Here is a 17,327-nt window from a genome sequence, read left to right on the forward strand (position 1 = left end):
AGTTCTTCTTCCCCAATGCATACAACTACGTGCACACGCACAACACACAGAGACGCAGGCAGGTAGATATCCGCAGCCTACACCAGCAACATGCTTTCCAATACTACAGGAGAGAAGGCAGGAGCTTCATCTTTTATTGTTTTTAGGAGATCAACACATTCTTTGCAATTATCACCACTTGCCTTAGTCATGGAAGTATCTTACATGAGCGGTTTGGCTTGAGTGACTTAGCTTGACTTGATGGCTTAAAAGGAAACAACCGCCATATGGTATGGCTATGTTAACTGTAAAGACCAGTACCCACTCCCATTCCAAATTCTACTGCATCGGTATGTCATAAGGTTAGCTGAAAAGCAGAGCACAGGCTTCAAGCTTTGTGGCCTGCAGAGAAACAAATGATCCCCAAGGCTTTGGCAAACAGGGCTAAGCAGAGAAGAAATCTCATGTGTATGGATTTGAATGTTCTCTTTGGGGAACTTTGCAAGCAAACAAAATGATTTATTGAGCCAATTCAAATGAACTGTTGTAATATAAAGGCCTGGAAGAGATGACAAGGAAAGCAACTAATCCAAAGCAATCTCTTCTAAAACCATTCATTAGCTCTCTCCAGGCATGAGGTGTGGCCACTGGTAGGTTTTGCAGGTACTTGCTGCCAAGTTCACATGAGGGTTATTTTTAATTCGCTTGCTGATCTTTCTCTAATGGAAGGTGTACGGCTACACAGAAAGTCATCAGAGCTGCACTGCTCAGTATACCTGCATCAGGTGCTAAGGACCTAACCTAGAAGTTTTTTTTTTTTTTTTTTTTTTTTTTACTGTAACTTAATTTCCCATGTTTGAAACAACTTGATCAGGAACATACTTCTTTCAACTGTCTCTTTTATGACATCTAAATGTGCTGCAATGGGAGGTGAAATCCTATCTCACACACAGCAGAGAGAACATATCAACACTGAGATATACTATGGTACAGTACACTCTGAAGACTTACTGTAAAAAAAAATCTCCTGATAATTTCCATATAGTAACTACATGCCTTGGTGTTTTGGCATCCAAAAGTTAGGTTGGCTTTAAGATTTTTTTCCTTTCTTTTGTGGTACTGGGTTTATTATTTTAATTGGGTTCTTAGAAAACTGAGACTACAGTTGTATTGCTATTACACTGTATTTCCATCAGAGTGCTGCTTGAGGGCATGGACCTCAACCCTACGTTCACTAGCACCATCTGCTGGATACACTGAATGTACAGAGCAAGCTGAGATTTCCTGAAGGGGTATTAATGCTTGAACTCTGGGTCTGAGACGGAAGAGGATACGGCTGGCTCTCAAAAACTGCAATTTGGGGCCGGCGGGAGATTGGCCTAGTGGTAGAGTGCTTGCCTAGCATGCATGAAGACCCGGGTTTGATTCCTTGCATAGAAAACAAGCCGGAAGTAGTGCTGAGGCTCAAGTGGTAGCGCTCTAGCCTCGAGAAAGCCCAAGGACAGAGCTCAAGCCCAGGACTGGCAAAACCAAAAAAAACAACACACACAAATACCCTGAAATTTATGCTGTGAGGAAGGTACTAGAAATAGGCTTATACATTCTTCTCAAATCCCAAGGAAATCATGACTTATTAGTCACAGCCAAGATGTACAACTGACTGTTCACACTAGGTGCTCTAGGTCAAAGGATCAGTTGGGGAGACCTTCTACTCATCAGACACGTTCTGAATCCTCACGTGCTCTGCCTTACAAATAGTCACTACATCTTTCTCATGGCCTATTGTTTATCTCCTCTTCCCTTTTTTCTTATGATGCTAACATACAGTAATTCTTTTTAGTTTTTTCTGTCTTTTCCTCCTTTGTCCTGTAAGCTGCTTGAACTGATTGGTGTTTAGTCCATTTAAGTTGGTCTTTTGCATGCTATTGCTATCCAAAGGGACTGTTATTTGCCCATTGGATGGTCTTGGTGTTCCTGTCAAGTCAGCTGACCATAGGTTTGTGAGTTTACTTCAACTGTACTGATCTCTCCATCTGTGCTTATGCCAGGATGTAATAGATGCTATAGCTTTGTAACAGGTCTTGAAATCAAGTGCAAGTCCTCTAATTTGTTTTTAGTAAGATTCTTTTGGCTATTCAGAATCCCTTGCATTTCCATGTGAATTTTAGGATCAGTTTGCCAATTTCTGCAAAGAAGGCAGTTTGATTAGTGGGCTTAAACTTGCATTTATTAAGAAGTATTTGCTAGTAAGGCTGATAGAATGACAACAGGTACCAACTTTGCCAATGCTATGGATCCCAAAGTAATTGTAAGAAATTCTTGGCTAAATCTGCTTCACTCAAGCAAACAAGAGAGCAGTTGAAGCATCGTGAAGTTTGGAAAGGTTAAACAGAGGTGGCATTTCGGTGACCAGTTGCTGACTCTCTGCCTGTCATCTCTTGTGAGGATGAGGGCACGCCTGTCCACCACCACAGTGCTGGAGGAGTGGAGAGAGGCCATCAGGAGACCCACAGAGGCTAGATGCTTATCTCCTTCCCACTTTCTCCAGCAGGGAACTTCCAAGACTTGAGCTGAGTTCTAACAAGACACCCACCCTCCTGGGCCTGCCCCGGGAGTCCCGCTATTTGTCTCTGCTCTACAGGGGTCCCTCTAGCCAACAGGGGCAGGGTGGTCTCTAGCCTAGTGCCATTCTTCAGAACCCTGCCTACCTAGACACCTCATAGGGACCTATCTGCTCCACTCCACACAAGCCTGCATGTGAGACAATCAGGAAGGCCTAGGGCAGTCTGGCGTGTCAGAGGAATTGGGGCTATAAAGCTCTAATTGCTTCAATCAAGAAGCACTGAGTGAGTATGGCTAGCCCCAGCGGACTCGAAATGCCCAAATATCCATCACTGTTTCAGATGACCAGTGTGCATAGGGATGTGGGTAATCCTTCCTGGACTATGAAGGTGCTCTCCCTGACCGTATTGCTTCAAATATCCCACCAGCTCCAGTGTCTTCTGGGGAAAGGGATTACCTCGCCTCCTATATGATGCCCCTCCTTTGCCTGCTGGAACTGCTCTTCCTGGAAGCTGAATCTCTAAATACCTAGCATGCTAGTGTTTGCAAAAGGACTGAAATGGAACAAAACAAAAGCCATGGGAGTAGGTATGAAACAGAGAGTGTAAGCTCAGTGCTGGTGGCTCACATCTGTATTCCTAGCTACTCAGGGGGCTGAGCTCATAGTTCCAAGTCCCCATGAGACTCTGGGGTAGAGTCCTGACCTTAAGCAAAAAGAGATCAGGGACAATGCATAAGCCCTGAGTTCAAGACCCACAATTGACTGGAAAAAAAAAAGCCTCATAAATACCTGAACTGTGCCCGTATGAAGCAGAGTAGGTAGGTCCCCTCCAGTGAGTAACAAATAAAACAGCCAGGTAATGAAAAATTCCCATCCTCCCATTTACTTTCTCCCCCTACTGATAAATCCAGGCCGGGCCGGCCTGCCTGTCTGTGCCTTCCTAAGAAAGGGAAAGAGGACACAGAAACATTTTAGTCTCCAAATCATTTCTCTCTGGGAGAGGAAGTCACCACTGAGGTACCAACCCAAGTCAAAATGCTGTTGGAGATCACGTCACTTGTTTATAGTATGATATCATATCATCCAGAGTCTCGAACGTGACTGTGGGGGGGGCTTGTGGTGTGGCCTCAGGGGCAGGAGGGGATGACGTATGTGCAGTGCTGGGCTCTGGGCCCCAGCCACAGGGCTGCTCTGGGTGGTCACTTGGTGCAGGTCCAGATCTGCTCCTCATCTGGCTACTCAAAGAAGTAGTTCTCTTTTGACCCACAAAGTAATCTGATGGTGGGGCAAACTCAGGATCTCGCTCAGCCCGGAGATCTGACTGTCTCTTCGACCAATAACCAAAGGAAAATTCTAGTGAAAACAAAGAAGAATACTGTCAGAACAGATTAATACATTACAATCAGATACACTTGCTATTATTTGCCAGTTAGCTTATATACATACTTCTGAAAAGCCATATTGAACCAGGTACTGGTAGCTCACACCTGTTATCCTAGCTACTCAAGAGGCTGAGATTTGAGGATCACGGTTCAAAGCCAGTCTGGTCAAGAAAGTCCCTAAGATTCTTATCTCCATTTAACTACCAAAAATCTGGAAGTCGAACTGTGGGCTCAAATCGTATCAGACTATCCTTGAACACAAAAATTCAAGGACACCCCCCAGACCCTAAGTTCAAGCCCCAGGATGTTAAAAATAAATAAAGGCCATACTGAACTTTGGAAAACAATAAGAGCCAATGACAAAGCTTTGTTACAAGGTATATTATTAATCTCTACAAAAAGTATTAGCAGCCAGGTACCAGGACTCATACCTATAATCCTAGCTAAGGAGGCTAATAATACTCGAAGGATAAAGGTTTGAAGCCAGCTGAGACAACAAGTTTGAGACTCTACCTCTAAATAATCAGCAAAATGCCAGATTAGAGATATGGCTCAGGAGGTTAAAACAAAGGCTGAGAGTGAGATACTAAGTGAGAGCTTACACACATACAGAGTCAGAAACAAGCTAAGAAAAGAAAGTGACTTTAAAATGTGTAAAGATGAGAGAAAAACTGTAAGAAGGCTTGCGGGTTCTGGAGACTGCCAAAAAAGGCTTTAAAATTAACTTGGAGAACAAAAATGTAGTCAAATAATTTGTTGGACAAGATATGGTATATATGCAATACCAAAATACAAACTTTTGTTGACCTTTGTTGTCTTTTGTTGAGACACCAAAGAAATGCGTACAATTCTAAACTAAGTTGCATTCTAGAGCATAAAGCCACACTAAAACAGCACAAATTTTAACTTCCCCTTTGTGCTTCAAAAATTAATAATAAAACAAAGAGCCCCATTCTTTTTGCTGTTGTTGTTGTTCATGGGGCGTGAACTCTGGGCTGTCCCTGAGCTCTTCAGCTCAAGGCTAGGGCTCTGCCACTTGAGCCACAGTACTACTTGCGGTTTTCTGGAAGTTAATTGGAGATAAAGAGTCTCATGGACTTTTGTGCCTGGGCTGGCTTTGAACTGCAATTCTCAGGTCTCAGCCTCCTGAGTAGCTAGGATTCCAGGTGTGTGTCTCGTGTCTCCAGTGCCCAGCAAGCCCCATTCTTTTGACACGATGCCTTTGCAGACCCTGCTCTTTTATAATTACATTTTCCAGGTCTCCTGAGTAGTGTGGAAAAGAAACAAGTTCAAGGATGCTGAGGTTTCCTTAGGCCTCAGAGGACCTCAAAGGACCCCAAGGGGCTAGGGTATGGCCGGGTAGAGGGCTTGCTCAGCATGTGCGAGAGCCTGGATTCAGTCCCTGCACCATAAACAAACAATAGCACTTTACCAGAGTCACACTCTGACAAAACACCCATGCATCCCTTGCACAGCTGTTGGAAGGAAAAGGCTTCATTCACACTGGACGCTTTCTCCTCACCTTTTCCTCGGTCCCACTCTCGGACGTACGGGACTCCAGGTTTGGTGTCCTTCCTCTCCTGGATGATGACTTCTACCTTGCTACTCTGGGGAGCGGGAGTGGGAGCAGGAGCTGGCACAGCCTTTGCTTCTGATGGCAAAGGCCCAATAACCTCTCCATCTGTTTTACATGGGGAAATAAGACCTCACTTTAATACTTTGTAAATGACGGTGCTTGTCCTGAAAGTAAAAGCATTACCTAGTATTTATAGAGCACCTATCAGATCCCAGGCAGTGGGCTATAAAAGCACTTCATATACAGCTATTTACGTCTTAGAATAAATGAATTCAGTATTCCATTTTATTTGCACTTTAACACTGAGGAAGATTCAGCTCAGACAATGTTAAGACAGGACTCAAATCCCAGGCTGAGAGATTTCAGACTCTCCTCTATTATGCCCCAGGTTTTCCCAAACCACTATTAAAGGGCCAGAAACCCCCAAACCAGCTAACCAAAGCAGCAAGCCCAGACAAAGCAAGAGGAGTCAGGGTTCTATGGAGCTGTAACCTACAGTACACTATCAATTCTGGTCAAGTTTCTAGATTTTAAAGAGTAGACTTAAACAACAGCAGCAGCAGTAATAGAAACCCACTATGCTAGCACATCGTATCTCCTGGCATATTCCAGAGACAGAATAAAAACAGATAATATGCAGAGCCTAACATGTTAGAGATAGCACTTAGTGAAACTGAATAATTTTCTAGTTCCTAAATCTTTTTCAAAAGAAAGTTTTGCTCAGAAGTTATAAAATGGCACATATGGATAGTGATGGTCGCCACAGTCCAGGTTCAGTTGGGCACATCCGTAGTCACCTCAAGGGAGAGGTCACTTCCCAACTTCCCCTGTGTGAAGTATAGCCTCGAGCTGCCCCTGCGGTGGGAGCAGCACTGGGGAACAGGGGAACAGCAAGGCAGGAGGAAGCCTAGGGTGTGATGAGCCCTGGGCACAGCTACTCAACTACCCTGACCTCTGCCATCGGAAGTGCTAAACCAAACAGGCAATGGGCCTTCTGTGTTCATGGAGGCATGCTGGGGGGAGGGGGGCTGGGTGTGTCTGTGCCTGGTTCAGAGTCCAGCCAACCTGCACCAAGCTCCAAATCCCATCCCAGGGCAGGATTCTTTGGAAAGCTACCTACGGCCATTTCTCCAGATTCTTTCCTTTACTTCCCAACTTTGTGAATATATATTTTAAAAAGTATATATAACAAGTAAAATATCTAAAAACTAGAAAAATGGATTTTCAATGGTTTTACCATAAAAACATGGTAAATGTTTGGAGAAACCGATTTATTCACTCTGATTTAAAGATAACACAATGTATACATGTATCAAAACATCACAAGGTACTCTCAAACTTACGTAATTTTTGGTTTTATGCACACTTAAATGTGTTCAAGACTGAACTTTATCTTAGATGCCTCTATCTAAGATACTACCTACGTTTTAAATGCATAAGTCTCCCTTGCTAAGATGACATTCCAGGAAACAGCCCCAAATAGACCTTATCAGTATCCCTGTCTACTGTCTAAAGGACTAGTGTTTCCAATGTGCCTCAAAAGTTCACTGGCTGCCTAGAGATAAAACTAAATGGTGATTCCACACTGCCAGACCCACCAGTGAGCATCAATAAAGCTCGCATGCTCTCACATGAAACTCAGCAAAGAAGACACAACCTACCTCCATTCCCTTCTTCTGCCCCATCGTCTTTGTTTTTCTTCATCTTTTTTTGTCGGAGCTTAGAAAGTCTTGCTTCTAACATAGCCTTTCTTTTTTCCTTTATGTTTTCTCGCTTTGTTCTTTGGTCTGTTGTCTTAACAGAATAGAAAGTTTTGAAATTATTTGAAACCAGTATTAAACAGTATTTCTGTTTAAAAAAACGAAATAATTTTCTTCTAAAAAGACTGATTTTCACAGTATCTCTAAGAAGCTATCCCTTGAGACCCTGAAAAGTTTTATGAACTACTTACCACACAAGCCATCTGATGCCTATAAAGTTTAATAAAAGCTCATATTTAGAAACCCTTACATTCATGAAAGTTATCCAATTTTCTACTCCTTATTCCCTTAAAAAAAAAAAACTTTCTATTTTCTTCCTCAAACCATCCCAAAGTACCACAGATGTAAAACATCAAAAGTCACATTAGTTCTGAAAGGTTTTTTTTTTGTACTACTGTACTTTTAATTTTTTAAATTGTTTCTACAAAGGTGGTATACAGATGGATTACTGTTTCATAAGTCATATAATGATTACATTCCTTTTTGGACAGTGTTACTCTTTCCTTCCATGTCTCCCAGTATTTTACCATCTTGCCAGCCTTGATATCGGGTACCCACCACACAGGCCTGGGCCACCACCATACCCAGCTCGCTTGTTGAGATGGGGTCTCGTTAACTTTTTTGCCTAGACTAGCCTTGGAGTACAATGCTCCATCTCCTGAGCAGTTGACACAGTTCTAATTTTAAAGTCTGAAAGCACAAAAACAGTATGAAATTACCTCTATACAACCTACTATGGCATTTTGCATTCCCATTTTCATTTGCTGCATTTTCTCACAACAGGTCCAACAACAACAAAACAGTTACTTAACTCCTTAACCTTGACTTTAATTTGTACCTGTTCCCGTAGCATCTCCAAAGTTTTCATCTGCTTGTTTCGCAACTCTTTGTCTTGGGCAAAGGCAAAATATCCAACACCAAGTTGTCGGGCCTCTAAAGTAAGTCAAAATTATAAGATTAGATGCCTCTATCAGTAAAACACTCAAGCCAGATTTCCCCAACCCACAGGAAATGTAGTGATATTTACACACATTAAAAAGAAAAAAAATTAGTTTTCATTGTGTTGCCATGTGATAAACATAACAAAGATCTTGATTTCTGCGTCAGAGCTGCTGCTTTATGAATACGTCCCAACCCAGTTCCAGCTAACAGCAGTGCTTTGAGAGAGCATTAGCAGAACAAGAGTACCATTTTCTCGAATGTCTTCATAATGGACAGGCCCCACTGGCCTTTTCAGGGCCTCCCTTTCTTCTTCCTCCCATTGCTGGCGCTGAAGTTCTTTCCTCATGTCTTCAGATAATAAGGTTTTCTCATTAGCAGGACTAACAAAGCTAGGAGAGGAACAGAGCAAAAAACCTCTTCAAAGACCGTGAGACAGGCGTGCCTGCGTTCAGTCTACTGGATCTGGACAGGAGACACCACAGACACCTTTAGTAGCAGTACTGGAGCTAGACTCCAGGCCTTGAGCTTGCTGGGCAGGTGCTCTGTCACAAGAGCCACACTCATTGCCCTTCTTTCTCTACTCATTTTTCTGGTAAGGTCTCATACATTTGCCAGCCTGAATAGCAATCCTATTACACAAACAGGATCCTTGCATAACTAGAATGACAGACATGAACTATTTTGTGCCTGGCTTATTTGAGACAGTTTTACTTTTTGCTCAGGCTGGCTATGAATACAGTTCTTTCCAGGCAGCTGAGATCACAGGTATGCCACCACCTCCAACTCTAAGAAAAATTATTTGATAAAGACAACCGTCACCTAGCAAAGCTTTCTGATCCACAACAATGCTAGAAAGTTGAAAAACTATTTTCCTTTTAAATCAAGAGCCATATTTGAGCACATTGTTATCTCGCCTCCGCATTCAAGACAAATGAAAGTCATGGGCTGTAGTAGTACATGAAGTAATCTCAGCACATGGAGTTAGAGAGACAGGAGGATCATGAGTTCAAGGCAAGCCTGGGGCATGGTAAGACCCTATCTCAAAAAAAAAAAAAAAAAACAAACCCAAAACCTCACGACAACAACAAAAGAAAACCAAAAAGGCATACTTCCTTCTCATCTTGGTCCTGGGGCAGTGCGGGCAAGGAGAAAGAACTCCTAGCCTTCTTTGGAAGGCCTACCCCTGTGGACAGAGCCCTCCAGGCCAGGAATTCTACAGGGAAGCCAGGGCTTAGCAAGAAAGGGAGAACAGAAACTTTGGCCACCTGCTGAGCCCAGGCTTCCCTGTAGGATTCCTGGGCTGGAGGGCTCTGACAAGATGGGGCATCTTGCAATGATTCTCACACTGAAGTTACTTGTGATATAAAATGTATATATGCACACACACACACACACATGCATATTGTATGTATTTTACAGATATTCCCCTGGTATTTTAGCAAGTCAACGCATCCTAGGCCTCTCTACTCCGCCTCCTCTACTTTCTCCCTTTCTCTCACACACATATATAAGAAACGGGAGGAAAAAAACCCTAGGCTGGATGCATAATTGAAGTGGTATTGCACCAGCTGCTCAAGCAAGCCAAGCAAGTACAAACCCTAATACTGGCAAAAAAGAAAAAGAGAGAGGTTGTTTTCTGAGTAAGGATTATGTGTATGCCAGTATGTTATCAACTGAAAAGTACGTTGGCAAATATTCTCCATCATCAGAAAACAAAAATCTTCATAGGATAATAAAGATAACTGGTAATTATTAAACAGCACCTCCTGGGCAGGGGTGCACATCAAAACTTACAGTCTTGGGGTTGGGAGTTTGGCCTAGTGGTCGAGTGCTTGCCTAGCATGCACTAAGACCAGTGTTTGATCCCTTGGTACCACATACATAGAAAAGCCAGAAATAGTGCTCTGGCTCAAGTAATAAGAGTGTTAGCCTAGAAGAAAAAGCCCAAGGACAGTGCCCAGGCCCTGAGTTCAAGCCCCAGGACTGGCAAAAAACAAACAAACTTACAGTCTTCCCTGAAGGTTTTTGTCCATCTCCAGCAGGTCTGGCAGGTCCTTCCTCATACAGCGCCGAGACCGCCCCAGAGAGTCCACATAGTCCACCCTGAAAGGAAATCGAGATGTTAGGGACAAAGTCTGGTACATACATGCTGGTCTCTCAGTCAGACAGCTAGCGTACAGCGAGGAAATGCGAGTCTTGTCGATGCAATTTTAAATCAGCTGAAAGAATTCAATCTTGATAAACATTTGTTTTTCAGTAAATATATAAATAAAATTTTTAATGAGAAAGAGAAAATAATATAATATGACCTCATCACCAAGAACCTTGAACCTGAGAGACCACTACCATTAAGAACATGCTTTCTAAAAGACTTTCTAATTCTGCCCAGACTTCTTCTAATTGGTATAATTTTTCTGATTGTGTTACAAGTTTCCTAATTGAAAGAGATGGTGTTTTTCAGACTCATTTTTATTAGAAGGAAGCAATCGACATACCCATTTCTTCATCTTTACCCTAATTTTACAGCAGAGACAAGGCAGCCAGCAGCCAGCACAGTGTATGAAATTGTGACTACCCACAGGTAAAGATCAGTGGGGTCTCACAGAGAACATTTCATTTACAGTATGACACAATGCAAGGAGTCTCACACACCCTTTAGCGGAATATTGAAAAGGCCACAGGAACCAATGTGGAACCAGTGAGAGAGCCAATTCAAGGTCCATCAGTTTCTTTCCTCTTAATGCTGATTTCCACTGACAGCTCATGATCTAAAAACTCAGAAATCTGCTTATAGCTGATTGTCACAGACATAAAACCTCCAACTGCTAAAAGCAGATTCTTCGTTGTAAGTAAATGGAGGAAACCAGCAAGCCAGATGGTCTGTGTAATTTACAGTATTTTTGCAGGAAGACTTTTCCGCCACCTGGAATATAGCTACTACATAGATTTTTATAAACAGTTATAATTCTAGCATTTAATTTTTAAATACTACTTGTAGTGTGTCCTATTTCATATATGGTAGCATTATGACACTTTTCATTGTCTCCTAGACTGCTCAAATCACTGGCAAATCACTTGTAATCATACAGGCATTAATAAGCAAAAAATAAAAGGATCTTTCAAAGGAGATGTGATTTCTTCTCTGAAAAGCAATCACAAAGTATTCTGTTCTTCCTTGGGCCTCCAAAACAGATTCTGTCAGCAGAGAAGGAAGACAGCAGTCAGCAATGGCTCTGCTTCATTACTGATTGCTTACTGAGCAGCCCCACTGTCTGGGCAAGCTTGGAGCTTCTGGAGTGATCCGGGCCAACTGAACTCCCCTCCGCCCCATCTCTTGGGGAAAGGGGAAACACGTGACAAGTCCTTACTCAGGATTCCTCTGAAGACCACCCAAGCTCAGATACGTGAGCACTCGGATGATGAACGCACTGAGAAGAGGCCACATGCTCTCCTCTTAACTCTCACAGCAGATCCAGACAGTGGTCAAATGGTCTCTAATAGACATAAGCTTTTTTCAGAAGGTAGGTAGAAAGCTACCTGCTTTATCTTCATGAGAATGTTACTTCTGGACTACCATACAACTCTAATAGTATTTGAACGTAAGTTCTTGGCTACCCATAAACAATGGCCCACAGGACCACAGCCTGGTAAAGTGAGGACAAAAGCCATTAACAGTCCTAAGCCATTTCTAATAAATCCCCTGTAATGAAGACATTGGAGCTTGACAGCAAGTCTACAGAGAGCAGGGTCCTTCACTGGAAATGGTCAGGATTAAGACATCTCTAAGCAATGTCACGTCTGAATGTTTAGGGAGAGAAAACCATTACAGTGGAACCTTGCTTCTCACTTCTACTGGCCTGGCTGACTCATGAACCAGTATGGATGTGGCCATCCTCCACATACACCGAAAACCCAGGAGGATCTAAAGTGAAACTTTACAGAGCATCTGCTTATGCGCCAGACAGCAGTTTCTTGGGGAGCCTAGATACTTTCTCTCCTAAAACTAAAGGATGGTGGCACCATGGAATGAGACACTTAATCTCTACTTCACAGGTAGAGAAACCAGGAATTCGGTTGCGATCACATAGACCGCAGAAGGTAGCATCCACATTTCACTAGCAGAAAAACAGCATGCTGGGCAGGGCTTGCACCAGCCAGCTTCTTTCTGACAGAAGCAGAGCTTCACCGCCCAGGCAACAACTCTTCTGTGACATCAAAATCGGACCTAAAGGGCTCTGGAACGCCAGTGCGCCCGGCATGAGATCACGTCACCGTGACTGCCCTTGGCCTCGCCCCCGCAGAGTACACAGGTGCTCTGGAGTGCCTCTTTGCATATCTGGACTACGTCAGTCTAAGCCACATCTAAGAAGGGTCTCAAAAGATAGACAACCTAGGTAAAGAAAGGAACGGTGGGGTGGCAACCAAACGCAATCTCCCTCCAGAGGTCAACGCACATCTGAGGACGTCACTCGGCTCTGAGCTGCTGTTACCCACCATTCCTCACTGGGGTCTTGCGGAGGAGGTATTTCTCTTTCAGGAAGATTGCTGTCATCGTCGTCGTCGTCCCTTTCTACTTCCTTCAATGGCTCTCTATTAGCACCAAACGCCCCCATTTCTCTGCGTCTGTCTATGATCTTCTGCGTGAAATCCACAAGGTACATATCTTCCACTTCCTCATCTAGGACACAAAAACCAATTTTCAGATTACTGACATCAAGGAAGAAAACCATGCCTAGGACTGACAAGCAGTTGCCAAGCTCTCTGCCCGGAAACTCTGGTGCCCATGGTTTGTTCACCAGTCAGTGTTTCCGCCCTAGAACGCTTTGCAAAGATCCAGAGCACTGGCACCTAACAGCAAGCTGCAAACAGGCCATCTGAAACATGGACCACGAAAAAGAGATCTTTTACGGGTGACTCTCGCCTGTCATCCTAGCTGCTCAGGAGACTGAGATCTGAGGATCACGATTCAGAGCCAGCCCAGACACTAAAAAGATCGTGAGACTCTTATCTCCAATTAACGGCCAGAAAACCAGAAGTGGCACTGTAGCTCAAGGGGTAGGGCAGTGGCCTTGAGCTGAAGAGCTCAGGGACAGCACCCAGGCCCAGAGTCCAAGGCCTGTGACTGACAAAAACAAAAATAACAAAAACAAAAAAAAGCCCCCAATTTTTCTGGTGACTCCTCAAGCTTTCTGAGCAAGCAGTATAGCCTATTTTAAAATAACCAGACACCTCATTTTCAGTGACTTGTGGCTAGTGATGTATGAGAAACAGAACAGCGTTTCTCTGTTGCAGATCAGGTCAGTGGATACAACAGCCTTTCTAAGCACTGGGCTGTACCTTCACCCCTCAATAATCCACAGGTCATAACTCAGGTAAAAGTAGTCAACTGAGCTCCTTTCAAGCCGGTGGACAAGGCTTTCAAGCAAGGTTGTGCAGCAATCTATAGGATACTGTCTGCCCTTGCGACTGACAATCATGTGAGGAGGGAAGACATGCTGACCCGACACAGCAATCCACAACCTTACATTAACGTCCCATATTCACCGGCAGTATCATATGAAGCTTTAGTGGATTCAAGACAAACTTGAGGAAATAGATTAAGGGAGCAGTTATTAGATTCTTTGCCATCAGCAGGTGCCGTCATCCCCAGCTTAGAGAGGAGACTCCGAAGCTTACTTGCCTCAAGCACACAGGTCAGTATTTCCATTGGAACGTAGGCTGGAGGCCTTGACCAGACCAGATCTGGACATCCACAGTCCTTTGGACCTGGTTTCTGTTTTAATAGTTCAAGTGTGAAGCAAAACAAAAGCAAATGTAGTACAGACATCTCAGGGAAGAGATACACCCTTTGGAGCCCAGGTGCAGGAGCACGCTGATGAGGCCACCTGGCGACAGTCACCATCTGATCCCGTAGGAAAGTAGCAGAGCTACATCTCCCAGCTCTTCAGTGTCTGTGTGGGAGGGCACTGGTGGGCCCACGCCCAGACTCTTATCTTTACCACTGGGCCACTGGCCCAGCTAGAAATGGCCCTGCTGAACCCTGGCCCAGTCCATGATCTACTGATCTGCTCTCACACCCCAGATCACCCAAACCTGTAAGACCGGTATCAAAGACACTGTATGCACAGAAAGTGCCCTAACCATACAATCATTCTTCCTGCCTCACAAAACTCCTTCTCCTGCTTTTCAAACTGAATTAGTGTTGAAAAACAATAGCTATGTTATGCCCACTGCTTTAAAGCAATCATAAGCACATCACAAAAATAAAAAGAACCTGGGCAGAGTGATACAACCCTAACTCCCACCTCATCTTTCCTTTCTCCTTAAACACAGATGTAAACTTTAACTTCAGCAATTATATAACTACAGACCACAGGAACGTTTTTAAACCTATGAAGGACTCTGTGGCTCCCCCGCCATAACACCTGCCTCCATTGGGCAATCAGTAATTACTGTGGATGCTCCTGTCTCAGACGGCAAATCTTCCCTTTTCTTACAGCTACTTAAACATATTAATATCCATCACATATATGAGTTATAGAAAATAAAGAACTACCAATAAATTATTGAAGTTACCTATAAAATCTCCTTTAGTCATTTTTTCATATAACTTGGCTTTTTCTTCTAATTTTTCCCTAGGAGAAAAAAAAAGACAAGTATTAGGAATAGTCTTACAACTGTCCTGTCTGGTGAGGCTGCTACACCTCAGCCTAAACACAGCCTCATCACTACCCTGGCCACAACATACAGATGTTTTCAAGAGGCCAGCTAGCCCTGCATAATCTCACACTTAATTAACTAGGAATCAAAAGTCAATCATGTTACATTGTTGCTGATGTGTGCTGTAGTAAGACTGCAAAAGCCAGGTGTAGGTAGCTCATGCCTGTAATCCTACCTACTCAGGAATCTGAGATCTGAGGATTCTGGTTTGAAGCCAGCCTGGGCAGAAAAGTTCCATAAAACTCCAGTAAGAGAAACAGAAGTACTCAAAACAGAAGTACAGCTAGGTGTGGCGGCTCACACCTGTAATCCTAGCTACTCAGGAGGCTGAGATCTGAAGATCTCAATTCAAAGCCAGCCTGGGCACTAACGGCACTAAAATCCAGGAGACTCATCTCCAATTAACTGCAGATAACTGGGAGTGGTGCTAAGGCGGTAGCCTTGAGTTGGTAGCCTAGAGTTGACAAGCTCAAGGGCAACGCCCAGGCCCAAAGTTCAAGTCCCAGGACTGGCCAAAAAAATAAATAAATAAAAAACCAGAATGGAGCTCAGTGTGGTGGCCAGCCTGTAATCCTAGTTACTCAAGAGTCTGAGATCTGAGGATCAAGGTTCAAAGCCAGCCTGGGCATAAAAGGACCTGAGACTCTTATCTCCAATTAACCTCTAGAAAACGGGAAGTGGGGCTAGGCTCAAGAGTAGGGAGGTAGCCTTGAGCTGAAGAGCTCAGGGATAACACCCAGGCCAGTTCAAGCCCCATGACTCATAAAAAACCAAACCAAAAGACCAGAATGGCTCTGGGACTCAATCTGAGCACAAAAAAGCTCAGGTACAGTGCCCAGGCCTTGAGGGGAGCAGGGAGAGGAAGGCTGTAATACTGTTACTGCTTAAACAGAAAATGTATGAATTTCTGTTGTTTTTGTTATTATTCCCTCAGTGCAACTATTTACACACTGTTAGGTCCTCCAGGAGGGACTTGAAGTACAAGGAAAGATCGCAAAGATTCTGTTTTATAAAACAGGGACTGAGCACCCTGTTTCTGGTGTCTGAAGGAAAAATAGAATGGGGTCCTAGACAGAAGCAATGCTCCTCAGATATTGAGGACGGTGTGTTTGTAAGATACTTGGCTTAGAAGGTCTGTAATCAGAGTGAGATCTAACACTTGCCTTGGGCATCCTCAATGTGACAGTACCTTGCTTTGTCTAAAGTCTTCTGCTCCTCAAGCTTCTGCTCAGCATCCCTCTCAGCTCGATTTGAGACCCCTGTGTTCTGTTTGCTCCAAATACTTGGCTTCTGGAGAAACATTCAAAATGACAAAATGGAGTCACCACATTACCGAGAAAAAAAAAAGTGTCTCTGTGTCTCAAAAAGGAAATCTGCACATGAAAAGCTGGGGCCAAGAGTCCAAACCCTACAACTGCATCCAGTTGCTTCTCCACTGTCTTTTATTCCCTAATAATTCCACTCTAGTTCTAGATGGTAACAGAAACGTACATACCACAGAGAAATAGTCATACAAGCACTGGATGCTCTTACCCATAGCACTCAAAAACCATTTACAACTCAAAGACCCTGATTTTAATTTGGGGGGGAGGGGAAGATACAGAAATCCTATTTAACAGATTTTTCATGAGAATGAATAGTCCATTTATTAATATCACTTTTTCCAAAAGAAATGCTAGTGTATTATAACGTGCTTGAAAACTATTTATCCATTTTTATGTTCTACCATACTTCACACCTATGTTCAAATATAAGGTTTCCCCCATGACAGTTTTTTTGTTGTGGTTTGTTCTTTTCTCCAGTCCTGGGCTGGGCTCAGGGCTTCCTGGCCCTGGACGTTCTCAAGGCTGGGAGCCTCAGCCCCCCTCGGGCCCCATCACGTTTCCGAGTGTGGGATCGGCAGGGGGTCTCCTGTTGTTTACCTTGGCCGTCGTCTTGGGTTTCCCCACAACTCCGGAGTCCTTCAGCAGTTTCTCTTGTTTGAATTCTTCCTGTTTTCGGAAGAGCTCCGCCTTAAGATCCACCAGCTGGAACAAACGCGGTGGATGGTCAGCTCGACGGCGAGGGGCGCGGGGCGGTCGGGCACCGAGCCCTCCACGCCCAGGTCGGCGGCCCCCCGCGGTCTCGGGTGGCGCAGGGCGCGCGTGTGCTCCAGAGCCCCGGGCTGCTCGCCCGGCCTCCCCGCCCCCCGCCCGGCGGCCAGGCCCCACTCACCGAGGAGGCGGCCACCTCCAGGGGCTTCTTCCGACGGTCCATGGTGGCGGGGAGGGAGGGGCGGGCGGGTCGACACCCCGTCCCGGGAACGCGACGCCCCGCGGGGCTGGCGGCGGCGGCGGGGGCGGGGCTGGCGGCCGGAAGTGGTCCGGAGCGACGCGGAGCTGACGTCAGCGGGCGCCGGCGTGAAC

General features: G+C 44.5%; 1 protein-coding gene across 1 annotated transcript; it reads right to left on the bottom strand.

The window, feature by feature from the left end:
* Positions 1-3,467: 3,467 nt before the first annotated feature.
* Positions 3,468-17,223, bottom strand: Ccdc174 (coiled-coil domain containing 174). Its single transcript, XM_090323948.1, has 11 exons — positions 17,137-17,223; positions 16,845-16,949; positions 16,112-16,212; positions 14,779-14,837; positions 12,697-12,880; positions 10,210-10,305; positions 8,449-8,591; positions 8,099-8,193; positions 7,162-7,294; positions 5,447-5,605; positions 3,468-3,895 (listed from the first exon to the last, which is right to left on the bottom strand). The coding sequence occupies exons 1-11, from the start codon at positions 17,176-17,178 to the stop codon at positions 3,591-3,593; spliced, it is 1,422 nt and encodes a 473-aa protein (XP_090180074.1). The 5' UTR covers positions 17,179-17,223; the 3' UTR covers positions 3,468-3,590.
* Positions 17,224-17,327: the final 104 nt, after the last annotated feature.

The sequence above is a fragment of the Megascapheus bottae genome, chromosome 33 (assembly GCF_031878675.1).
Source record: "Megascapheus bottae isolate mThoBot1 chromosome 33, mThoBot2.hap1, whole genome shotgun sequence".
NCBI classification, from domain to species: domain Eukaryota; kingdom Metazoa; phylum Chordata; class Mammalia; order Rodentia; family Geomyidae; genus Megascapheus; species Megascapheus bottae.

Coding starts and splice junctions, on each gene's coding strand:
- Ccdc174 (XM_090323948.1), bottom strand. CDS start 17,178: ATGGACCGTCGGAAGAAGCCCCTGGAGGTGGCCGCCTCCTCG. Junction 12,881..14,778: donor GACTAAAGGAGATTTTATAG/GTAACTTCAATA, acceptor TTTGTGTCCTAG/ATGAGGAAGTGGAAGATATG. Junction 7,295..8,098: donor TGGAGATGCTACGGGAACAG/GTACAAATTAAA, acceptor TATTCTGTTAAG/ACAACAGACCAAAGAACAAA.